Source organism: Dryobates pubescens, chromosome 33 (genome assembly GCF_014839835.1).
Source record: "Dryobates pubescens isolate bDryPub1 chromosome 33, bDryPub1.pri, whole genome shotgun sequence".
Classification (NCBI taxonomy): domain Eukaryota; kingdom Metazoa; phylum Chordata; class Aves; order Piciformes; family Picidae; genus Dryobates; species Dryobates pubescens.
In genome coordinates this window covers 1,080,062-1,104,786 of record NC_071644.1, presented here as the reverse complement: position 1 = coordinate 1,104,786, position 24,725 = coordinate 1,080,062, and the positions used below count along the sequence as shown (strand labels likewise).

The 24,725-nt window shown below is 67.6% G+C and overlaps 2 protein-coding genes across 2 annotated transcripts in view; one reads left to right on the top strand and one right to left on the bottom strand.

Annotated features, from left to right (window-relative positions):
* Positions 1-15,494, bottom strand: part of HSPG2 (heparan sulfate proteoglycan 2) — a 73,942-nt gene extending 58,448 nt beyond the window's left edge. Inside the window, 6 exon segments of the mRNA XM_054175938.1 lie at positions 1,582-1,742; positions 3,216-3,274; positions 3,368-3,477; positions 4,705-4,788; positions 6,479-6,611; positions 15,392-15,494. Coding sequence (XP_054031913.1) covers positions 1,582-1,742; positions 3,216-3,274; positions 3,368-3,477; positions 4,705-4,788; positions 6,479-6,611; positions 15,392-15,451 — 607 coding nt within the window. The 5' untranslated portion in view covers positions 15,452-15,494.
* A 5,355-nt stretch (positions 15,495-20,849) lies between these two features.
* Positions 20,850-24,725, top strand: CELA3B (chymotrypsin like elastase 3B). The gene is made up of 9 exons (XM_054175829.1): positions 20,850-20,883; positions 20,974-20,981; positions 21,019-21,087; positions 21,170-21,267; positions 22,134-22,268; positions 22,356-22,492; positions 23,279-23,424; positions 23,520-23,672; positions 24,648-24,725. Exons 1-9 carry the CDS (start codon positions 20,850-20,852, stop codon positions 24,663-24,665), a joined length of 798 nt encoding a protein of 265 aa, XP_054031804.1. The 3' UTR covers positions 24,666-24,725.

The following is a 24,725-nucleotide window of genomic DNA, read 5'->3' as shown; positions in this document are numbered from 1 at the left end:
CCTGCCCCCCACCTGTGCACCAAGTCTGGGGGTGCTCAGCCCCTGCCCCCCACCTCTGCACCGAGTCTGGGGGTGCTCAGCCCCTGCCCCCCACCTCTGCACCGAGTATAGGGGTGCTCAGCCCTAATCCTGCTCCCCACGTGTGCACTGAATCTGGGGATGCTCAGCCCCTGCCCCCCACCTGTGCACCGAGTCTGGGGGTGCTCAGCCCCTGCCCCCCACCTGTGCACCAAGTCCGGGGGTGCTCAGCCCCTGCCCCCCACCTCTGCACCGAGTCTGGGGGTGCTCAGCCCCTGCCCCCCACCTCTGCACCGAGTCTGGAGGTGCTCAGCCCCTGCCCCCCACCTCTGCACCGAGTCTGGGGGTGCTCAGCCCCTGCCCCCCACCTCTGCACCGAGTCTGGGGGTGCTCAGCCCCTGCCCCCACCTCTGCACCGAGTCTGGGGGTGCTCAGCCCCTGCCCCCCACCTCTGCACCGAGTCTGGAGGTGCTCAGCCCCTGCCCCCCACCTCTGCACCGAGTCTGGGGGTGCTCAGGCCCCTGCCCCCCACCTCTGCACCGAGTCTGGGGGTGCTCAGCCCCTGCCCCCACCTCTGCACCGAGTCTGGAGGTGCTCAGCCCCTGCCCCCCACCTCTGCACCGAGTCTGGGGGTGCTCAGCCCTAATCCTGCCCCCCACCTCTGCACCGAGTCTGGGGGTGCTCAGCCCCTGCCCCCCACCTCTGCACCGAGTCTGGGGGTGCTCAGCCCTAATCCTGCCCCCCACCTCTGCACCGAGTCTGGGGGGGGCTCAGCCCCTGCCCCCCACCTCTGCACCGAGTCTGGGGGTGCTCAGCCCCTGCCCCCCACCTCTGCACCGAGTCTGGAGGTGCTCAGCCCTAATCCTGCCCCCCACCTCTGCACCGAGTCGGGGGGGGCTCAGCCCCTGCCCCCCACCTCTGCACCGAGTCTGGGGGTGCTCAGCCCCTGCCCCCAACCTGTGCACCAAGTCTGGGGGGGCTCAGCCCCTGCCCCCCACCTCTGCACCGAGTCTGGGGGTGCTCAGCCCCTGCCCCCCCACCTCTGCACCGAGTCCGGAGGTGCTCAGCCCCTGCCCCCCACCTCTGCACCGAGTCTAGGGGTGCTCAGCCCTAATCCTGCTCCCCACGTGTGCACTGAATCTGGGGATGCTCAGCCCCTGCCCCCCATCTCTGCACTGAGTCTGGGGGTGCTCAGCCCCTGCCCCCCACCTCTGCACCGAGTCTGGGGGTGCTCAGCCCCTGCCCCCCACCTGTGCACCAAGTCTGGGGGTGCTCAGCCCCTGCCCCCCACCTCTGCACCGAGTCTGGGGGTGCTCAGCCCCTGCCCCCCACCTGTGCACCAAGTCTGGGGGTGCTCAGCCCCTGCCCCCATCTCTGCACCGAGTCTGGGGGTGCTCAGCCCCTGCCCCCAACCTGTGCACCGAGTCTGGGGGTGCTCAGCCCCTGCCCCCAACCTGTGCACCGAGTCTGGGGGTGCTCAGCCCCTGCCCCCAACCTGTGCACCGAGTCTGGGGGTGCTCAGCCCTAACCCCGCCCCTCTCGGGGGTCCCCCCGGGGTCTCACCGGCCCCCAGGCGGCGGAACTGGAAGCCGAGGGGGGAGGTGTGGTAGGAGGCGATGGAGCCCGCGGCCAGCAGGTCCTGCAGCACCGCCTGCAGCTGAGCCTCCTCCGCGTTGCCCTCCGAGCCCACGTCCAGCTCCACGAACACGTCGCCCCCCAGCTCCCTGCGGGCAGGCCCGCGGCTCAGCACCCCGAAACCCTCCCTCCCGCACCCCCCCCAGCTCCACACGGCCTCCCCCAACCCGCTCAGCAGCCCCCCGCCCCCCCCCGCCCCCCCAAAGCCTTCCCTACTCTCCCCCCACAAATTTCCCCTACCCCCCGAAACTTCGCCGTCACCCCCAAACTTCCCATCCCCCTCCAAAGCTCCCCAAGCCTCCACAGCCCCCCAGCCCCCTCCACAGCCCCCCCAAACCTCCCCACTCCTCACTTTGACCCCCAAAACCCCTCTAAACCTCCTCCTATCCTCACTCCCCCACCCCCTCCAAGCCCCCTCTGCCCCCCAAACCTCCTCACATCCCCCCGCCCCCCAACCCCCTCCAGCCTCCCCAGCCCCCTCTGCCCCCCAAACCTCCTCACATCCCCCCGCCCCCCAACCCCCTCCAGCCTCCCCAGCCCCCTCTGCCCCCCAAACCTCCTCACATCCCCTCTCCATCAGCCCTCCCAACCCCCTGCAGCCTCCCCAGTCCTCTCTGCCCCCCAACCCCCCCAAACCTCACACTGCCCCCACACCCCTCCCAACCACCCCCAGCAATCTCTGCCCCCCAAACCCCTTCATGTCCCCCATCAGCCCTAACCCCCTCCTCCACAGCCCTCCTCCCCCCCACGACTCCCCTGCACCCCAAATCTTCCTCCCCACCCTCCCAAATCTCCTGCACCCCTAACCCTCCCTGCACCCCCAAACCTCCCCACTCCTCGCTCTGCCCCCAAAGCCCCTCTAAACCTCCTCCTATCCCCACACCCCCCCAACCCCCTCCAGCCTCCCCAGCCCCCTCTGACCCCCCCAAGCCCCCAACCCCCCTCACATTCCCCACACCCCCAGCCCCCTCCAACCTCCTCAGCCCCCCAAAACCTCCTCATATCCCCCTCCCCACCCCTCCCAACCCCCCCCGGCCCTCTTTGCCCCCCAGTACCTCCTCATATCCCCACACCCCCAGCCCCCTGCAGACTCCCCAGTGCTTTGTCCCCCAAGCCCCCCCAAAACCTCCTCATGTCCCCCCCACACCACTCCCAACCACCCCCAGCCCTCTTTGCCCCTCAATACCTCATGTCACGCCCACTCCCCTCCCAAGCCAAGCCCCCCAGCCCTCTCTGCCCCCCCAAAACATCCTCCTATCCTCCCCAGCCCTTTTTGCCCCCCAAAACCTCCTTATGTCCCTCCCACATCCCTCCCAACCCCCCCGGCCCTCTTTGCCCCCCAAAACCTCCTCATACCCCCCCCAACCCTCCCAACCACCCCATCTCCTCTTTGCCCCCCCAATACCTCATGTCCCCCCCACCCCCCTCCCAAGCCCCTCAGCCCTCTCTGCCCCCCCAAAACATCCTCCTATCCCTCCCAGCTCTCTTTGCCCCCCAAAACCTCCTCATACCCCCCCCCTCCATCCCTCTCGGGACCCCCAAATCCCCCCCCCCCAGCTCACTTGATGAAGACGACGCTGACCACTTGCTCCCCAGGCACTTTGTAGTACTCTGACTCCAGCTGAGGAAAGGAAGGGCAGGGGGCAGGGGGTCAGAGCGCCCCCGCGGGTGCCCCCCCGCGCCGCCCCCGCTCCGCAGCGCCCCCTGCCCGCACCGTGTCCACCAGGGCCTCGGCGATCTCGCGGAACTCGGGGCCGTCCGGGTCCTGCAGCCGCGGGCTGTACTCGATGCTGCGGGAGAAGTTCACCAGCGCCCGGAAATAGACTGCGGGGAGAGGCACCGGGGGTCGGGGGGCGGGCGGGGGGGGAGGCAGCTGCGCTCCCGAGAGCACCCAGCCGTGCCCCATCCAGCCGTGCCCCATCCAGCTGTGCCCCCATCCAGCCGTGCCCCATCCAGCTGTGCCCCATCCAGCTGCGCCCCATCCAGCTGTGCCCCCCTCGCCCAGCCGTGCCCCATCCAGCTGTGCCCCATCCAGCTGTGCCCCATCCAGCTGTGCCCCCCTCGCCCAGCTGTGCCCCCATCCAGCTGTGCCCCCCTCGCCCAGCTGTGCCCCCATCCAGCCGTGCCCCATCCAGCCGTGCCCCCCTCCAGCTGTGCCCCCATCCAGCTGTGCCCCATCCAGCTGTGCCTCCCTCGCCCAGCTGTGCCCCCCTCACCCAGCTGTGCCCCCCTCCAGCTGTGCCCCATCCAGCTGTGCCCCCCTCACCCAGCTGTGCCCCCCTCCAGCTGCGCCCCATCCAGCTGTGCCCCCCTCACCCAGCTGTGCCCCCCTCCAGCTGTGCCCCATCCATCTGTGCCCCCCTCGCCCAGCTGTGCCCCCATCCAGCTGTGCCCCATCCAGCTGTGCCCCCCTCATCCCCCTGTGCCACCCCATACAGCTGACTCCCATCCAGCTGTGCCCCCAGCTGTGCCCCATCCAGCCTTGCCCCATCCAGCTGCGCCCTCCCTCCAGCTGTGCCCCCAGCTGTGCCCGATCCAGCCTTGTCCCATCCAGCTGTGCCCTCATCGAGCTGTGCCCTCCCTCCAGCTGTGCCCCCAGTTGTGCCCCCATGCAGCTGTGCTCCATCCAGCCTTGCCCCCCTGCAGCTGTGCCCCCACCCAGCTGCGCCCTCCCCAGCTGTGCCACAGCCAGCTGTGCCCCCTCATCCCCCTGTGCCCCCATCCAGCTGTGCCCCCTCATCCCCCTGTGCCCCCATCCAGCTGTGCCCCCCCAAGCTGTGCCCCCCCTCCCCCCAGACCCCTCTCACTCGGGGGGCAGCGCTGGGGGGGGTGGTGCCCCCGGCGGGTGCCCGCAGCTGGCACTTACTCAGGGGGAGGTCGTCCTCGGCCACCACCATGCCCGCGGGCGCGGGGGGGGGGCCGGGCACTGCCCACCGAGGAAGAGGAGGAAGAAGAGGAAGAAGAGGAGGAGGAGGATGGAGACAGAGCTTGAGAGCGGTGCCAGGCAGGCGACAGCCGGGGCACAGAGGCCACCCCGGGGCACCCCCTTACCAGTGGGTGCCAGCCCGATGGGAGGTGCCAGGGTGGTGCCAGCCAGGGGCCAGGGCACTCCGCTGCCCTCCTCGCCGCTGCCATCTGCAAGAGGACAGCACAGGTGGCACCCAGGCTGGCAGCCACACGCGGTGCCAGCCGACCACGGTGATGCCCATCCCTGGTGCCACCCAGCCACGGTGGCACCCACCTGGAGCCACCTTGCTGCCAGATGCCACCAGACCCCAGTGCCATCTGCAGTGCAGGCAGCGTGGGTGGCACCCAGGGTGGCACCCACCCACTCCTAGTGCCACTCACCCACGGTGACCACCAGGTGCCACCAGGGCTCAATGCCATCTGCAATGGGGACACTGGAAGTGGAAGCCAGGGTGGCACTCACCCAGGGTGGCACCCACTCACAGTGCCACCCACCCGTGGCAGCTGCCATCCATGGTGGCACACACCTACTGCCACCTGACTGCCAGGTGCCACCAGGCCCTGGTGCCATCTGTGACAGGGACAGTGTGAGTGGTGCCCACGGTGACAGCCAACCCTGCTGGCACTCAGAGTGGCACCCATCCATGGTGCCCTCCCACGGTGCCACTCATCCATGGCACCTGGTGCCACCTTACTGCTGAATGCCAGTAGGTGCTGGTGCCACTGCCACCTGTATTGGGGACAGTGCAGGTGGCACCTGTGGTGGCACCCACCCATGCCTGGCACCAGAAGCCACCAGAGGGGGTGCCAGGTGCTGCTGCCATCTGGAATGGGGACAGTCTGGGTGGCACTCAGGATGGCACCCAGCTAAGGTGACACCCAGGGTGATGCCCACCCATGGCACCCAGTGCCAGCTCATGAATGGATGCCACCAGGTCCTGCTGCCATTTACAGTGGGGAGAGCGTGAGTGGCACCCAGGGTGGCACCACCCACAGTGATGCCCACTCATGGTGACAGCCCAGAGGCTCTAATGTGCCACCCCTGCTGGCACCCATTCACCCTTGGCACCAGCTGCCACCACATCCTGGTGCCATCTGCAACCCAGACAGGATGAGTGGCACCCACTTAAGGTGGCACCAACTCACGCTGCCCTCTTGCCCCTGAGTGCCAACAGGTCCTGGTGCCAGCTCCACTGGGCACAGCACAACTGGAACTCAGGATGCCACCTCACCTCTGGAGGCCACCAGGCCCTGCTGCCATCTCCACTGGGCACAGCACAACTGGCACTGCACCCACCAGAGGTGACACCCAGCGATGGTGCCCCCCAGCCCCAGTGCCCCCCAGCCCTGCAGGGTGCCCCCAGTGCCAGCTCACCTCCAGATGCCACCGGGACCTGGCGCCATCTCCAGTGGGCACAGCACAGCTGGCACCCAGGATGACACCAACCAGAGCTGGCATCCAGCCTCGGTGCCCCTCAGCCCCGGTGCCCCTGGTGCTCCCAGTGCCACCTCACCTCTGGGTGCCACCAGGTCCTGGTGCCATCTCCAGTGGGCACAGCACAGCTGGCACCCAGGATGACACCAACCAGAGCTGACATCCAGCCTCGGTGCCCCTCAGTCCCGGTGCCCCTGGTGCTCCCGGCGCCACCTCACCTCCAGATGCCACCGGGACCTGGTGCCACCTCCAGTGGGCACAGCACAGCTGGCACCCAGGATGCCCCTTTGCCTCTGGGTGCCACCAGGTCCTGGTGCCACTTCCAGTGGGCACAGCACAGCTGGCACCCAGGATGACCCCCCCAGAGGTGACATCCAGCCCTGGCGCCCCCTGCCCCGCGGGGTGCCCCCGGTGCCAGCTCACCTGCGGACGCCACCAGGTCCTCGTCGTCGGAGAGCTGCCGGTAGTAGCGGTGCCCGCGGGTGCCCACCAGGCTGTCTGCCACCGTGTCCTCGGGGAAGGAGCTCTCTGCCAGGCCCCTGCTGCCACGGCTGACCTGGGGGACGCTGCCGTCAGGCCCTGCCGGGTGCCAGGCGGCAGGGCCGGGGGGGGCTGTGGGCAGCTGGGCACCGGCAGGGCCGGAGCGGCAGAGCTGTGCCGTGGAGCCAGTGCCTGGGCACCGGCTCGGTGCCACCCGCTGCCAGCCTGCGCTGCCAGCGCCTCACTGCTGCAGGAGACCAGCATGGCATCCCTGTGCCACCCCCACTGTACCAGCATGGCACCCCTGTGCCACCCACACAGCACTGCAGGAGACCAGCATGGCACCACTGTGCCACCATTACTGTACCAGCACGGCACCTCTGTGCCACACACACAGCACTGCCAGGATATCAGCATGGCACCCCTATGCCACCCCCACTGTACCAGCATGGCACCCCTGTGCCACACACACAGCACTGCCAGGCTCCCAGCATGGCACCCCTATGCCACCCCCACTGTACCAGCATGGCACCCCTGTGCCACACACAGCACTGCCAGGATATCAGCATGGCACCCCTATGCCACCCCCACTGTACCAGCATGGCACCCCTGTGCCACCCACACAGCACTGCAGGAGACCAGCATGGCATCCCTGTGCCACCATTACTGTACCAGCATGGCATCCCTGTGCCACCCCCACTGTACCAGCATGGCACCCCTGTGCCACACACACAGCACTGCCAGGATATCAGCATGGCACCCCTGTGCCACCATCACTGTACCAGCACAGCACCGCCATGGCACTGCCACTCACAATCACAGCACCAGCACAGCACCACCACACTACCACCGTGGCACTGCCATGCCCTGGCATGGTACCACTGTCACAAACCACAGGGGTACTGCCAAGGTGCCCCCAGGGCACCCAGCTGTGCCCAGTCCCTGCTGCTGCTGCATGCAGGGGCACAGAGCTGTGGGTGCCCCCTGGCACCGCCCCATGGGTGCCCACCCGGGGCCACAGCTGGGCACCCTGGCACCGGGCTGCAGGCTTGCACTGGCACCTCCCTGCCTGTGGGCACCCACCCCCTGCACACACGGGTGCCCCCTCTGCCCCCTCACCCCCTGCACACGCCTGTGCCCCCCCCGTGCCCCCACCCCCTGCACACGCCTGTGCCCCCCCCGTGCCCCCACCCCCTGCACACGCCTGTGCCCCCCCCGTGCCCCGGGGCAGGCCCCGCTGGGTGCCCCCCGTGCCCGCCAGGAATCCGTCAGGGCAGCACTTTGCTGAGCAAACAACGGCAGAGGATTAGGCAGGGCCGGGGGGGGCAGGGGACGAAGGGGGAGGCACAGGGACAGGGCACGGGGAGAGGGCACAGGGAGAGGGCACGGGGAGAGGGCACGGGGAGAGGGCACAGGGACAGGGCACGGGGAGAGGGCACGGGGGCAGGGCACAGGGGCAACTGAGGCACGGAGGAGCCCAGCTGGGTGCTGAGCCCGGGGAGGATCAGTGCCAGACTCCCCAAATGTGTGCTGAGTGCAGGGTGCTCAGCCCCTGACCCCCCCAGCCATGCACTGAGCCTGGGGGTGCTCAGCCCCTGACCCCCCCCCAGCCATGCACTGAGCCTGGGGGTGCTCAGCCCCTGACCCCCCCCCCAGCCATGCACTGAGCCTGGGGGTGCTCAGCACCACAGCACAGGGGCAAGTGGGTGCTCAGCACCACTCCCCACATATGCACTGACTCAGTGGGTGCTCAGCATCACTCCTCACCAGTGCACTGACTCCGTGGGTGCTCAGCTCCACTGCAGAGGGACAAGTGGTGCTCAGGACCACTCCCCACCAGTGCACTGAGTCTGTGGGTGCTCAGCACCACTGCACTGGGGCACAGGGGTGCTCAGCCCCACTCCCCACACACGCATTGAGCCCGTGGGTGCTCAGCCTTGCCCCCACAGGTGCAGTCCGTGGGTGCTCAGCACCATCGCACTGGGGCACATGGGTGCTCAGCCCCACTCCCCACACACGCACTGAGTCCGTGGGTGCTCAGCACCATCGCACTGGGGCACATGGGTGCTCAGCCCCACTCCCCACACACGCACTGAGCCCGTGGGTGCTCAGCCTTGCCCCCACAAGTGCAGTCCGTGGGTGCTCAGCACCACTCCCTACCCGTGCCCCGCGTCCGCGGGAGCTGCGCAGGGCCGGCAGAAGGTTCTCCGCCGGTGCCGGTGCCGGTGCCGGTGCCCGGTGACCAGTGCCGGTGCCGGTGCCCGGTGCCCGGTGCAGGTGCCCAGTGCCGGTGCCAGTGCCCGGTGCCCGGTGCCGGTGCCCGGTGCCAGTGCCCGGTGCCCGGTGCCGGCCGGTGCCCGGTGCCGGTGCCAGTGCCCGGCGCCGGTGCCGGTGCCGGTGCCCGGTGCCCGGTGCCGGTGCCGGTGCCGGTGCCAGTGCCCGGTGCCGGTGCCCGGTGCCGGTGCCGGTGCCCGGTGCCCGGTGCCGGTGCCAGTGCCCGGTGCCGGTGCCGGTGCCAGTGCCCGGTGCCCGGTGCCGGTGCCCGGTGCCCGGTGCCCGGTGCCGGTGCCGGTGCCGGTGCCGGTGCCGGTGCCAGTGCCCGGTGCCGGTGCCCGGTGCCGGTGCCGGTGCCCGGTGCCCGGTGCCGGTGCCAGTGCCCGGTGCCGGTGCCGGTGCCAGTGCCCGGTGCCCGGTGCCAGTGCCCGGTGCCCGGTGCCGCCGCTCTCCCCTCCGCGGTCACCGGAAGGTTCCCCCCCCCGGGCCGCGGCCCCGCGCCCGGCTCGCCGCCGCCGCCAGGGCCGGGGCACAGCGCCCGGCCGGACACCGCCGCCGCCGCCGCTCACATTTTCCACTGCCCGGCCCAGATCCTGCCCCGAGCCTGGGGAACGTGCGGGGAGCCGGGGGGGGGCGGGGGGGGGCGGTGAGGAAGAGGAGGGCGAGGAAGAACCACCCTGGAGGAAGGACCACGCCGGGACCTCGGCTGCAGGAACCATCGGAGGGCAGCGGTTTGGATGCACACAAATCCCCCCCCCAGGAAAAAAATCCGGGTGGACCTCCCCCCCCCCCCGGCTGAATCTGCATTGGGACCCCCCCCAAATATGGATCCCCCCCCCCGGCCCGAGCCTGGATATGCAACCCCCAACCCCCCCCCGAACCTGGAGGTACCTTCCCAGACCTGCATCCATCACCCCAAAGATGGAGGTAACCCCCCCCGAGGCTGGAAGGACCCCCCCCAGGCTGGAAGTGTGTCCCCCCAGGCTGAAAGGGCTGCCCCCAGGCTGGAAGAGTCCCCCCCAGGCTGGAAAGACCCCCCCCTCAGCCTGGAAGTGTCCCCCCCAGGCTGGACAGACCCCCCCCTCAGGATGGAAGTGTCCCCCCCAGGCTGGACAGACCCCCCCCCCAGGCTGGAAGAGTCCCCCCCCAGTCTGGACAGACCCCCCCCCAGGCTGGAAGTGTGTCCCCCCAGTCTGAAAGGGCTGCCCCCAGGCTGGAAGAGTCCCCCCCAGGCTGGACAGACCCCCCCCTCAGGCTGGAAGTGTCCCCCCCAGGCTGGAAAGACCCCCCCCCAGGATGGAAGTGTCCCCCCCCAGGCTGGAAAGACCCCCCCCTCAGGATGGAAGTGTCCCCCCCCGGCTGGAAGTGTCCCCCCCAGGCTGGAAGGACACCCCCCCAGGCTGGAATTGTCCCCCCCCAGGCTGAAAGGACCACTCCCCCCCCCAGGCTGGAAGAGTCCCCCCCCGGCTGGAAATCCCACACCTAGGCTGGAATTGTCCCCCCCCCAGGCTGAAAGGACCACCCCCCCCGGGCTGGAAGTGTCCCCCCCAGGCTGGAAAGACCCCCCCCCCTCAGCCTGGAAGTGTCCCCCCCAGGCTGGACAGACCCCCCCTCAGGCTGGAAGTGTCCCCCCCAGGCTGGAATTGTCCCCCCCCAGGCTGAAAGGACCACCCCCCCAGGCTGGAAATCCTCCCCCCCCCCAGGCTGGAAGTCATGCTGGAAGGACCCCCCCCCAAGCTGGTTGCAACCTCCCTAAATCTGGGGGGGGGACCACGCCCCCCCCCCCCAATCCAGATAGGACTCCTCTAAATCTGAGCCCTCAATCTGGAGGTGCCCCCCCCCCACATCTGCCTGTGTGCCCCCCCCCCATCTGGATATAAGCCCCCCCCCCAGTTTGGATGTAGCTCCTGAAAGCTAGATGTGCCCCCCCCCCAAATCTGTTTACCCCCCACCCCAAAATCTGAGCATATCCTTCCACATCTGGATGCGACCCCCCCCCCAGTTTGGTTGTGCCCCCCCCCAAAATCTGGACCTATCCCCCTAAACCTCTCTGGGATCTCCCCCCCCCCAATTTGGAAGCAGCCTCCCCAGATCTGAACATGCACAGCCCCCCCTCCAGCTATGCCCCCCCAAAATCTGGATTCCCCCCCCCACCTAAATCTGGATGTGACCCCCCCCCAATTTATTTGTGCCCCCCCCCCCCCCAATCTGGCCCTATCCTCCTAAACCCCTATGGGATCTCCCCCCCCCCCCCCCCAATTTGGAAGCAGCCTCCCCCCCCCGGGGTATGCCACCCCTAAATCTGGTTCCCCCCCACCTAAATCTGGATGTGACCCCCCCCCCCAATTTGTTTGTGCCCCCCCCCCCAAATCTGGCCCCTAAACCCCTATGGGATCTCCCCCCCCCAATTTGGAAGCAGCCTCCCCAGACCCAAACATTCACTTCCCCCCTCCCCAGGTATCTCCCCCCCCCCCCAAACCCCAGATAGCCCCCATCTGGATGTGCCCCCCCCCCAAATCTGGATGTTTCCCCCCCCCCAATTTATTTGTGCCCCCCCCGAGTCTGCCCCTATCCCCCTAAGCCTCTCTGGGATCTCCCCCCCCCAGTTTGGAAGCAGCCCCCCCGGATCAGAACAGGCACCTCCCCCCCCCCGCCCCGGGGTATGCCCCCCCCCCCCAAAGCTGGATGTGGCCCCCCCCCGCTTTACTTCATCCGGGCGAGGAAGAGGAGGTGACGCACACCGGGAGAATACCCGGGGGGGGTTATTAATAGCAGCCCCCCCCCAGCCTCATTGTTCCCCCAAGGTCGCTGCTAAAAGATGTTTCCCCCCCCCCGCCTCTTCCCACCCTGCCCCCCCCCTTCCCACCCTCCCCCCCCGAGTCTGAGGGGGTCCCTGCTGCGCCCTGAGCCCCCCCCCCGGGTTTATTGAGGGGGGGTGGGAGCAAACCCACCAGTTTTGGGGGGGGGGCTGCCAGAACAGCTGGCGAGATGCTGGTCCCTGGGGGGGGGGGGAGCTGAGAAGCAGCTGTTTAACCCCCCCCCAGCTCCCCCCCCCCGCTCCTGCCCGCCCCCGGGGATTTGGGGGCGCAAACAGCTGCGGGGTCAGAGCCACTGTGCCCCCCCCCCGCCCCCCCCCCCCGCTGCCGCATTCCGGATTTATCCCAAAAGAGCCAAGTTGGGGGGGGGGGGGGGCGGGGGGGGGGCAGGGGAGCCAGGAGGGAGCAGGAGTCGGGGGGGGGGGGGAGAGCTTTTGGGGAGCACCCAAAGCTTTGGGGGCACCCAGATGTGTCCGGGGGGGGGGGCTCAGACTGTCTCGTGGCCGGGGGGGGCACCCAGCAGTCCGGGGGGGGGGGGGGGGAGGGGACACAAACTTTTCGGGGGGGAACCACGGTTTAGGGGGGAACCAGATGTCCAGGGGGGGTGTCCAGATGTTCGGGGGGGGGGGGAGAGAATCAAGCCTTTGGGGGGCACCCAAGGTTTTGGGGGGATCCAGATGTGTCCGGGGGGGGGCCCAGACGGTCTAGTGGCCGGGGGGGGGCACCCAGGAATCAGCGGGGTGGGGGGACAAACTTTTTTTGGGGGGGGAACCACGGTTTAGGGGGGAAACAGATGTCCGGGGGGGGTCCAGATGTTGAGGGGGGGGGGAGAATCAAGCCTTTGGGGGGCACCCAAGGTTTTGGGGGACCCAGATGTGTCGGGGGGGACACAAACTTTTGGGGGGGGGGATCACGGTTTAGGAGGGAACCAGATGTCGGGGGGGGGGGGCAGATGTTCGGGGGGGGGGGGGGGGAGAATCAAACTTTTGGGGGGAGCCAGATGTGTCCGGGGGGGGCACAGCCAGGAGTCCGGGGGGGGACACCCAAACTTTTTTGGGGGGGTAACCAGATGTCCGGGGGGAGGCCCAGATGTTCGGGGGGGGGTGGTGAGGTCACAGGCCCAGGAGCCGCGGGGGGGTACCCAAGATTTGGGGGGGGGGGGGGGCGAAGCAGGGCTTTGGGAGGAGAAGGAGGGGGTTGGGGGGCGCTCAGATATTCGGGGGGGGGCACGACACCCCCAAGCTTTTGGGGAGGAGCCAGGATCTGGGGGGGGGGGGGGGAGCAGGGTTTTGGGGGGGGGTCCCAGATGTTCCGGGGGGGGGAAGCAAGCCGGAGCCCGCGGGGGGAAGGATCTGAGGTTGCGGGAGGGAAAGCAGGGGGTGGGGAGGGGGCGGTGAGGGGGGGTCGCAGGCCCTGGGGGGGGGCAGCGAGACGTTCCCGGGGGGGTGAGCCGGGAGGTCGGGCAGGGTGGGGGAGGGTGGACACCCGGGCGCCCGAGCTGGCCCCCGCTCTTCCTCCTCCTCCTCATCCTCATGGCCATCTTTGGCGATGGGCTCAGAGATGGAGCTCGCCGGGAGCGCGCGGGGCCACGTGCGCCGGGGGGTGCCGGGGGGGGGTCCCCAAATATTCCCCTGCGGAATACGGACACACACCCCCCCCCCCCCCCCCAGGGTGGGTGCAGGGGGAGCCGGGGGGGGGCGGGCTGCGTGTGCGCGCACACGAGCGTGCAAGAGCGAGCCCGAGCGAGCCCAAACGTGCAAGCTAGGGGGGGGGGGCCGGGGAGGGGGGGGGGTGCGTGTGCGCGCACACGAGTGTGCGTGGCCCCCCCCACACCCCTGCTCCTTGCCCCCCCCCCCCGGGGCCTGCCGATCTTATCGCACATTCCTGCTGCGCCCTCCCCCCCCCATTAACCCCTCGCAGCCCAAGGGGACGGAGAGGACGGGGGGGGGGAGGGAGGGGAATTCCCAACCCCCTCCTGCTCCCCCCCCGTGGGAGTGGGTGGATCCCCACTGCATTTTTGAACGGGGGGAGGCACATTCCTCAGCACCCCGGGGGGGGACACCCCATGGAAGTGTCCCCAAGTGCCCCCTGTCCCGTAGCGGAATGGGGCTGGGGGAGCCGCCGAGGGGGGGGCTCCCCCTTCTTTGTCCCCAGCAGCCCCCCCGGGACGTGGGTGTGACCCCACGGGGGATGGGGGGGGCAGCCCTGCCAGCATGGCCCCCGAGCAACAAGGTCCCCTCTGTTCTCCACGCCCCGGGCACCGTCCCAGCCCCAAACCACCCCCCTGCCCCCTGCCCCCCTGCGCCCCTGCCCCCGGCACGGGGGTGCCCCCCCCCTCCCCGCCATCGCCGGCAGCCCCCCCCCGCCCTGCCTGGGGACACCCCCCCCCAATCTAATAGGGGGTGCCCTGCCCCACCCTGCACCTCTCGGGGGGCACCCAGAGGTGTCACCCCTCCGCCCCTTCCACTGCTCCCCAGCTGGGTGTGACCCCCCCCCCCCAGGGTGTGACGACCCCTCCCAGGGTGTAACCCCCCCCGGGGCACCCCCAGACGCAGCCCCCCCCGGGGGGGGTATTTTGGGACAGTTATTTTTAGGGTGGCCGGCGCCACTCGTCACCCTTTAAATTTAGCCAGGGAGGGGGAAGGGGGTTGAGGGGTGCAGGGTGGGCAGGCAGCACCCCAAAAACAGGAGGCGCCCCTACACGTGGCCCCTGCCCGGGGCGGGGGGGGCAGGGGGGTGCTGGGGGGGTGCAGAGCTCGATCCCCAGCAGGGACCCCTGGATGACTTCGGGGAGTGATGGAGAACCTCTCCCCTGGCACAGCCTGGGGCACCCCAGTTCCCCGAGGGGACAGCACAGGGGATTGGGGACCCCCTCGGCCCCGGGCCTTAGGGGAACCCCAATTACGTGAGGGGACAGAACGGGGGACCCCCCCCGCGCCCCCGGTCACCCCAAGCGCCTGGGGAGCAGACGTGGGGCTGGGGACACCCCGGTCCCCCCCTGCGTTCATGGGGGGACCCCAATGCCAATTCCCAGCCGGGACAGGGCTGGAGTCCCCCCCGCTAGTGCCCGAGGGGGACCCCAGTTGTCTTAGCGGGCAGGGTGCTGGGGATGGGCTACCGGGGGCAGACACCCCAAAAATCCCCCAGGCACCGGGAACCCTCCTGCCCTTGGTGCCCAGGGAGGCTCCGATGCCCTGATGGGGCAGGGCGGGGTGCAGGGATCTGTACCCGCAGGGGGCACCCCAATTCCCGCAGCCTGCTCCGCCTCGGGGTGCGGCACCCGAAACCCTTCGAACCCCAACTCCGGAAGGGGGACCCCAACTCCTTCAGGGGGTTCCCACTCCGGGGGTGGGGACGGGACCCTAAGTCTTTCAAAGGACTCCAAATCCAACCCCTTTAGGGGGACACCAGCTCGGAGGGGGATTGGGGAGGGGGACCCCCAGCCGTGGGGGGGGGGACCCCAAATCGATTCTTCAAAGGATCTCAGCGCCAGGGGGGGAGGGGGACACGACACGGACGCCGTAACGGGGGGGGGACCCCAACTCCGCGAGTGGACCCCAAATCATCTAAGGGACCCCAACTCCTCCGAGGGACCCCAATGCCCGGGAGGGAGGGAGGGGGGAACACGCACCCCAAGTCCGCGGCGGGGGGGGGAACTCCAACTCCTTCCAGTGACCCCAGCTCCAGGGGGGAATCCCGACCCCTGCAGCCTCCCGCCTCAGCCCCTCCCTCCCGGCCCCGCCGCCCCCGGCCGCCCCTCACTCACTCCGAGCGCTGCTCCCAGCAGCAGAAGGGCTCCGAGCGCCGCCGGCCGCCCCGGCCCCATCGCCCCGCTCCGGCCCAGCCGCTCCCGCTCCGTGCCCCGCTCCGTGCCCCGCTCCGCTGCGGGACCCGCCCCGCACCCGGGCACGCCCCGGGCACGCCCCGGGCCACGCCCAGTCCCGGGACAGGGGGCGGGGCCGGCCCACGGCGGGTGGGGGGAGGAACTTTTACGGGACACTGGGGGACGTGGGGACACCTGTGGGAACTTTTGCGAGGGGCACAGGGGGACACCGTGGGGACGCCTCTGAGAGCTTCCCGGGGCACACGGGGTGCGTGGGGACGTGGCAGGAACACCTCTGAGGACCTTCACAGGGACACGGGGTGCACAGGAACGCCGTGGGGACACCTCTAAGAACTTTAAAGGGCCACGGAGGAGCGTGGGGACACCTCTGAGGATGTCCACAGGGACATGAGGTGCATGAGGGCACCGTAGGGACGCCTCTAGGAACCCCCACAGGGACACGGGGGTGCGTGGGGACACTGTGGGAACACCTCTGGGAACTTCTATGGGGACACAGGGGTGCGTGGGGACACCTCTGAGGATGTCCACAGGGACATGAGGTGCATGAGGGCACCGTAGGGACGCCTCTAGGAACCCCCACAGGGGACACGGGGGTGCGTGGGGACACTGTGGGAACACCTCTGGGAACTTCTATGGGGACACAGGGGTGCGTGGGGACACGGGGGGTGCGTGGGGACATTGTGGAATACCTCTCTGCATGGCCATGGAGGGTCGAGTGTGCGTGGGGACAGTGTAGGGGACACAAGGGGCAACCTTTAGGAGCTTGCAAGGGGACACAGGGGTGCGTGGGAACACCACGAGGCAGCTCTGCTAGCTCCCGCGGGGGCACAGGCTGCGTGGGAACACCTCTGAGATGTTACATGGGGTCATGGGGGTGCATGGGGACAACGTGGGGACACCTCTGTGAACTCCCACGGGGACGTGGGGTGCGTGGAGACACAGGGCGACACCTTTAGGAACTCCCACGGGGGCACGGGAGTGTGTGGGGACACGAGTGGGAACCTCTGTGAGCTTCCTCGGGGAGACAGGGGTGAGCGGGGACACCAAGGACACCTCTGGGAGCTTCCATGGGGGACACGGGAGGTGCCTGAGGACACCGTGTGGACACCTCTGGGAACTCCCACAGGGACGTGGGATGTGTGGAGACACGAGTGGGAACCTCTGGGAGCTTCCTCGGGGACACGGGTGAGCGGGGAAGCCAAGGACACCTCCGGGAGCGTGCAGAGGGACGCGGGGGGGGCTGTGGGGACACCGTGTGGACACCTCCGGGAACTCCCATGGGGACACCGGGGACTGGCAGCTCCCCCGGGGACACGGGGTGCGTGGGGACACCTCCGTGCATGCCCACGGGGCTACAGCGGTGCGTGGGGACCCCGGGGCCACCTCTGAGCACGCCCATGGCAACACAGAGGGGGGGACACGAGTTCCCCTGCAGGATACACGGTCCCCTGTGGGACCTGCAGTGCCTGGGCACGTGGGGCAGCATGGGGGGCACCAGGGGCATGGGATGGGATGGGGGCTACAGGGGACACAGGAGGCTACAGGGGTGCCGTGGACATGAGGCTCTGTGGAGACTTTAGGGGACAGAGGTGGCTACAGAAGCTGTGAGGGCATCAGGGCCAAGGGGGGATGGGAGGGCTATAGGGGACACAGGAGGCTGTAGGGGTGCCAGGGGTGTGGGGCACCATGGGGGCTGTAGGGGACACAGGAGGCTGTAGGGGTGCCAGGGGTGTGGGGCACCATGGGGGCTGTAGGGGACACAGGAGGCTGTAGGGGTGCCAGGGGTGTGGGGCACCATGGGGGCTATAGGGGACACAGGAGGCTGTAGGGGTGCCAGGGGTGTGGGGCACCATGGGGGCTGTAGGGGACACAGGAGGCTGTAGGGGTGCCAGGGGTGTGGGGCACCATGAGGCCAAGGGCTCAGGCCCAGCCAGCAGGGATGCAGGCAGGGCAGGTCCTGCCTGACCAACCTGAGCTCCTTCCATGCCCAGGGGACTGCCTGGTGGCTGTGGGGCAGGCTGGGGATGGAGTCTGCCTGGGCTGCAGCAAGGCCTTTGCCACCATCCCCCACAGCAAGCTCCTGGCCAAGCTGTCAGCCCCTGGCTGGGACAGCAGCTCTCTGAGCTGGGTTAGGAACTGGCTGGAGGCTGAGCCCAGAGAGTGGTGGTGAATGGTGCCACAGCCAGCTGGCAGCCAGGCACCAGTGGTGTGCCCCAGGGATCAGTGCTGGGCACCAGCCTGATCAATATCTTTATTGATGATCTGGAGGAGGGCATTGAGTCCATCAGCAGGAAATTTGCAGCTGACACCAAGCTGGGGGCAGGAGGTGATCTGCTGGAGGGTAGAGAGGCTCTGCAGAGGGACCTGGCCAGGCTGGGCAGATGGGCAGAGGCCAAGGGCAGGAGATTGAACACATCCAAGTGCCAGGGGCTGCACATTGGCCACAGCAACCCCAGGCAGTGCTACAGGCTGGGGGCAGAGTGGCTGAGAGCAGCCAGGCAGAGAGGGACCTGGGGGTGCTGGTTGATGGTAGGCTGAACATGAGCCAGCAGTGTGCCCAGGGGGCCAAGAAGGCCAAGGGCATCCTGGGCTGCAGCAGGAACAGTGTGGCCAGCAGGAGCAGGGAGCTCATCCTGCCCTGTGCTCAGCACTGCTCAGGCCACACCTGGAGTCCTGTGTCCAGTTCTGGGCTCCTCAGGTCAGGAAAGAGGTTGAGCTGCTGGAAGGTGTCCAGAGAAGGGCAACAAAGCTGGGGAGGGGTCTGGAGCACAGCCCTGGGAGGAGAGGCTGAGGGAGCTGGGGTTGCTTAGCCTGCAGAAGAGGAGGCTCAGGGGAGACCTTCTTGCTCTCTGCAACTCCCTGAAGGGAGGCTGTAGCTAGCTGGGGGTTGGTCTCTTGTCCCAGGCACCCAGCACCAGAACAAGAGGCCACAGTCTCAAGCTGTGCCAGGGGATGTTCAGGCTGGAGGTGAGGAAGAAATTCTTCCCAGACAGAGAGATTGGCCATGGGAATGTGCTGCCCAGGGAGGTGGTGGAGTCCCCATCCCTGGAGGTGTTCAGGAAGAGCCTGGATGAGGCCCTTGGTGCCATGGTTGAGTTGCTCAGATGGTGCTGGGGGAGAGGTTGGACTGGATGACCTCTGAGGTCTTTTCCAACCTGGTGAATTCTACCCTACCCTACCCTACCCTATCCTACCCTATCCTACCCTATCCTATCCTATCCTATCCTATCCTATCCTATCCTATCCTATCCTATCCTATCCTATCCTATCCTACCCTATCCTATCCTATTCCATTCCATTCCATTCCATTCCATTCCATTCCATTCCATTCCATTCTATTCTATTCCATTCTATTCTATTCTATTCTATTCTATTCTATTCTATTCTATTCTATTCTATTCAGCACACAGGAGCACAGCAGCTATGGGGCTATAGGGCACAGGGGCTATAGGGCACAGGGTCTATGGGGCTATAGGGCACAGGGTCTATGGGGCTATAGGGCACACAGGAGCACAGCAGCTATGGGGCTATAGGGCACAGGGGCTATAGGGCACAGGGTCTATGGGGCTATAGGGCACACAGGAGAACAGCAGCTATGGGGCTATAGGGCACAGGGACTATGGGGCTGTAGGGCACAGGGGCTATGGGGCTATAGGGCACAGGGACTATGGGGCTATAGGGCACAGGGGCTATGGGGCTATAGGGCACACAGGAGAACAGCAGCTATGGGGCTATAGGGCACAGGGACTATGGGGCTATAGGGCACAGGGGCTATGGGGCTATAGGGCACACAGGAGAACAGCAGCTATGGGGCTATAGGGCACAGGGACTATGGGGCTATAGGGCACACAGGAGCACAGCAGCTGTGGGGCTATAGGGCACACAGGCTATAGGACACAGGGTGTATGGGGCTATAGGGCACAGGGGCTATGGGGCTATAGGGCACACAGGAGCACAGCAGCTAAGGGGCTATAGGGCACACAGGCTATAGGACACAGGGTGTATGGGGCTATAGGGCACAGGGGCTATGGGGCTATAGGGCACACAGGAGCACAGCAGCTAAGGGGCTATAGGGTACAGGGTCTGTGGGGCTATAGGGCACACAGGAGCACAGCACCTATGGGGCTATAGGGCACAGGGACTATGGGGCTCTGGGGTGCAAAGCAGCTCTAGGGGGCACAGGGGTTTACAGAGGGGCTGTCAGGCCCCAGGGCTGTGGGGGCTGTGGGGGCTCTAGGGGGCACAGGGGGCTGTGAGGGGAGCCAGGTGCACTGGGGAGCAGGGGGGCACAGGGGGCAGAGGGGCTGTGGGATGCACAGGGGCTGTAGGGGCTATAGGGGTACCAGGACATGAAGGCATGGGGGCTGGAGGGGGGTCATAGGGCTATGGGGGCACAGGGGGTCTGGGGTGCAGGAGGGCAGGATGTATGGGACCCTGAGTCCATGGGGGCTACAGAGGCCATATGGGAACACCAGGAGCAGGGGGGCAGTGTGGGGGATAGAGGGGGCTATGGGGCCTGTGGGCACTATGGGGCCCATAGAGGACATGAGGTTGTAAGGGTCATAGGGCTATGGGGGGCTGGGCTACAGGGGCACAGGGGGCCGTAGGGGTCCACAGGGCATAGGGGGGCACCAGGCACAGGGAGGGATCTGTGAGGGACACAGCAGGGGTTACAGTGAGGGCAGGGGGCACCTGGGGTGGTATGGGGTCTCTAGGGGCACAGGTGCTACAGGGGCTGCGAGGGCACAAGGAGCAGGAGGGTCATGGGGTCTATAGGGCCAGAGGGGCTGGGGGGGCACAAGGGACAGGGGAGTATGGGGCCTGTAGGGGCACAGGGGCTATGGGGGGCATCAGATGCAGGGGAGTCTGGGGTCTGTAGGGTCATGGGAGGGTTATAGGAGCTATAGGGGGCACAGGGACAGGGGGGTCTGGGGTCTGTAGGGGCATGGGAGGGTTATAGGAGCTATAGGGGGCACAGGGACAGGGGGGTCTGGGGTCTGTAGGGGCATGGGAGGGTTATAGGAGCTATAGGGGGCACAGGGACAGGGGGGTCTGGGGTCTGCAGGGGCATGGGAGGGTTATAGGAGCTATATGGGGCACAGGGACAGGGGGGTCTGGGGTCTGCAGGGGCATGGGAGGGTTATAGGAGCTATAGGGGGCACAGGGACAGGGGGGTCTGGGGTCTATAGGAGCACAGGGGTCCATAGGGTCTCGTCTGGGAGCGCTGGCAAGGGTGCCAGGTGCCACGTCCCCCCTAGGCCGAGGTTAATGGTTAACCCCCCCACAGGTGAGCGCTGGGTGCCCGTTCCCAGGGGTGCCCTTGGGTGCCCCTATTTAAGGCCAGCAGCTGCCCTGGGCCTCCCAACTGCTCCCAGCCAAGATGCTGAGCTTCCTCCTGCTGCTGGTGGCCGGCGGTAAGATGTCCCCAAGCCCACCGGGTGGGCCCTCCCCCCCCTCCCCCACCTCCCCCACCTCCCCCACCTCCCGTCCCCAGTCCGGGGCAGGGTGCTGGGTGCCCACCGGGTGACGATGCCCATCCCACAGCCCAGGCTGCCGTGCTGCCCAACTCCCGGGTGGTCAATGGGGAGGACGCTGTGCCCTACAGCTGGCCCTGGCAGGTGAGCGAGCAGGGAGGGGACAGGCTGGGGGGCGGGGTTGGCACCGGTGGGTACTGCGTGGCACCCACCGGTGTCCCCGCAGATCTCTCTGCAGTACGAGCGCGATGGCAGCTACCGGCACACCTGCGGGGGCACCCTGATCGCCCCCAACTGGGTGATGACCGCCGCACACTGCATCTCGTGAGCCACCACCGGGGGGCGCTGGCGGGGCGGAGGGCACGGGCGGGGGGCAGGAGGGGACGGGGAGGGGGCAGAGATGGGTGCACAGAAGGGGTGCAGGGCGTTGGAGTGAAGGGATGGGTGCCAAAGGGCACATGAAGGGCAGAGGTGGGTGCTGGGGGGCAGGAATGGGTGCAGGAGGGGACATGGGGTGCGGGAGGGGTGCAGGAAGGGTGCAGGGATGGGTGCAGGAGGGGAAGCAGGGTGCTGGGGTACAGAGATGGGTGCTGGGGTGCAGGAGGAGTTCCAGAGGGGACATTCGGTGTAGAGATGGGTGCTGGGGTTTAGGAATGGGTGCAGGAGGGGTGCAGGAGGAGATGCAGGCTGCTGGGGTGCAGGGATGGGTGAAGAAGGGGTGCAGGAAGGGTGGGGATGAGTGGATGGAGGAGATGCAGGGTGCTGGGGTGCAGGGATGGGTGCAGAAAGGGTGCAGGAAGGGTGGGGATGAGTGGATGGAGGAGATGCAGGGTGCTGGGGTGCAGGGATGGGTGCAGAAAGGGTGCAGGAAGCGTGGGGATGAGTGGATGGAGGAGATGCAGGGTGCTGGGGTGCAGGGCAGTGCAGGAGCATGGAGGGGGTGCAGGGATGGGTGCAGGGGTGATGTACTGGGCAGGATGGGTGCAGGGAGGGATTGTTGGGTGTGAGGTGGATTCATGAAGGGGATGCTGAGGGCAGGGATGGATCCTGGGTGCATAGAAGGGGTGCTGGGTGCAGGGATGGGGTGCTGGGTGCATGGAGGAGCTGCTGGGTGCAGGCAAGGCTGCAGGAGGGCTGCAGCACCCCGAGGTGCCGCCAGACACGTTGTGTCCCCTCCTGTCCCCGGGCAGCTCCACGCTCACCTACCAGGTGGTGCTGGGCGAGTACGACATGGGCACTGCAGAGGGTCCTGAGCAGGCCATCCCCGTGGCCTCTGACGACATCTTCGTTCACCCCCAATGGCGAAGCTACTGCGTGGCCTGCGGGTGAGTCCCTGGGGGGCGCTGGGCGGGGGAGGTCGCGGGGAGCCACTGTCCCCAGCGGTCCCTCCTGTAACTTGTGTCCCTGCGCAGCAATGACATCGCCCTGCTGAAGCTGCAGCGCCCGGCCGTGCTCAGCACCCAGGTGCAGGTGGGGCACCTGCCCCCGCCGGGCACCGTGCTGCCCGACGGCTACCCCTGCTACCTGAGCGGCTGGGGGCGGCTCTCCAGTGAGTGCGGGCACACGGGGCGGGGAGAGGGACGGGGAGAGGGCTGGGGAGACGGAGGACTGGAGGGCCCCAGGGATTTGGGGATGGGTGGAGGGATGAAAGGAGGGAGGGAGGGAGGGAGGGAGGGAAGGAGGGAGGGAAGGATGAAGGGAAGGAGGGAGAGAGGGAAGGAGGGAGGGAAGGATGAAGGGAAGGAGGGAGAGAGGGAAAGAGGGAGGGAAGGATGAAGGGAAGGAGGGAAAGAGGGAAGGAGGGAGGGAAGGATGAAGGGAAGGAGGGAGAGAGGGAAGGAGGGAGGGAAGGATGAAGGGAAGGAGGGAGAGAGGGAAGGAGGGAGGGAAGGATGAAGGGAAGGAGGGAGAGAGGGAAGGAGGGAGGGAAGGATGAAGGGAAGGAGGGAGAGAGGGAAGGAGGGAGGGAAGGATGAAGGGAGGGAGGGAGGGACGAAGGGAGGGAGGGAGGGATGGAGGGAAGGAGGGAGAGAAGGATGGAGGGAGGGAAGGAGAAATAGAGGGATGGAAGGATGGAGGGATGGATGGCAGGGGAGGAAGGAAGGAATGGAGGGAGGGAGGAAGGAATGCAGGGATGGAAGGAGAGACGGGCGGATGTGTGGATGAGTGTTGGGTTGGATGGAGGAACGGGTGGGGAGATAGAGAGAGGGATGGAAGGAGGGGTGAGAAGCTGGCCGGGCAGCTGGAGGAAGGCTGGGCGAGGCCGCGGGCGGTGAGGGCCGGCGGGCAGGACAGGAGGTGCCCAGCCCCGGCCGCACTGACGCCCGGCTGGCAGCGGGGGGCCCTCTGCCCGACCGGCTGCAGCAGGCCCTGCTGCCCGTGGTGAGCTTCGAGCGCTGCACGCAGCCGGACTGGTGGGGAGCGCTCTCCATCCGCCGCACCATGATCTGCGCCGGCGGCGCCGAGCGGGCAGGCTGCAACGTGAGTGCCAGCCTGCGGCGGGGGGCGCGCTGGGGACGCCCCCACCCCCGCCTGGCATTCACACACACACCCTCCCCGCTCATCCCGCACCCCAGGGCGACTCCGGAGGGCCCCTGAACTGCCAGGCTGAGGATGGCACCTGGGAGGTGCATGGCATCGCCAGCTTCGTCTCCGGGCTGGGCTGCAACGCCGAGAAGAAGCCAACAGTCTTCACCCGGGTGTCTGCCTTCGAGGACTGGATCCACGAGGTGGGCATGGGTGCCAGGGTGCCAGGGTGCTGGAGTGCCAGGGTGCTGGGGCAATAGGATGCCACGGTGCCACGGGTGTCAGGGGGCCATGGTGCCAGGGTGTCAAGGTGTCAGGGTGCCAAGGCACCAGGGTGCTGGGCTGGCATAATATTGGGGTACTGGGGTGCCAGGGTGCTGAGGTGCCAGAGGAACTTGGTGCTGGGGTGCCAGGGTGCCAGGTGCCAGAGGTGCCCAGAGTGTTGGAGTGCTGGGGTGTCAGGATGCTGGAGCCCTAAGGTGTCAGGGCACCAGGGTTGCAGTGTCTCTGGGTGCCAGGGTGCTGAGTGTGCCAAGGTGCTGTCACACATGGGATGCCATAGTGTCAGGGTGCCAGTGTGCCCAAGCACCAGGGTGTTGGGGCACTGGGGAGCTGGGGTGCTGAGGTGCCATGGTAACTTGGTGATGGCGTGCAGGTATGCCAGGGCACCAGGGTGCCAAGGCCCTGGGCAATGGGATGCCACGGTGTCAGGGCACCCAGGCACCAGGGAACCAGAGTATCAGTGTGTGGGGGGTGCCAGGGCACAAGGCTGTAGGGGTACTGGGGTGCCAAGGTGTGAGAATGCTGGGATTCTAGGGTGCTGAGGCACCAAGGCACTGGGGTGCTTGGGTGCCATCATGTTGTGCTATGAGGGTGCCAGGATGCCAGGGTGTCAGGGCATGCTGAGGTACCAGGGCTTTGGGGTACCATGGTGCCAAGGTATAATGGTGCTGTGGTACCAGGGTGCTAGGATGTTGGATGCTAAGGTGCTGAGGCACCAGGGTGCCAGGGCACAGGAGTGCCAGGGTAACGGAGCTGGAGAGCTGAGTGATGGGATGCCAGGGTCCCAGGGTGCTGCAGTGTCAGAATGCCAAGGTGCCATGGTGTTAAGGCTGGTAGAGTACCAGGGTGCTGGGTGCCAGGGTGCTGCACCCCCCTGAGGAGCTTCTCCTTTGCAGGTCATGAGCCAGCACTGAGCGTGGCAGCGGCAACGGTGAGCTCCCAGCGTGGCATCAGGCAAATAAACCACAGCTGTG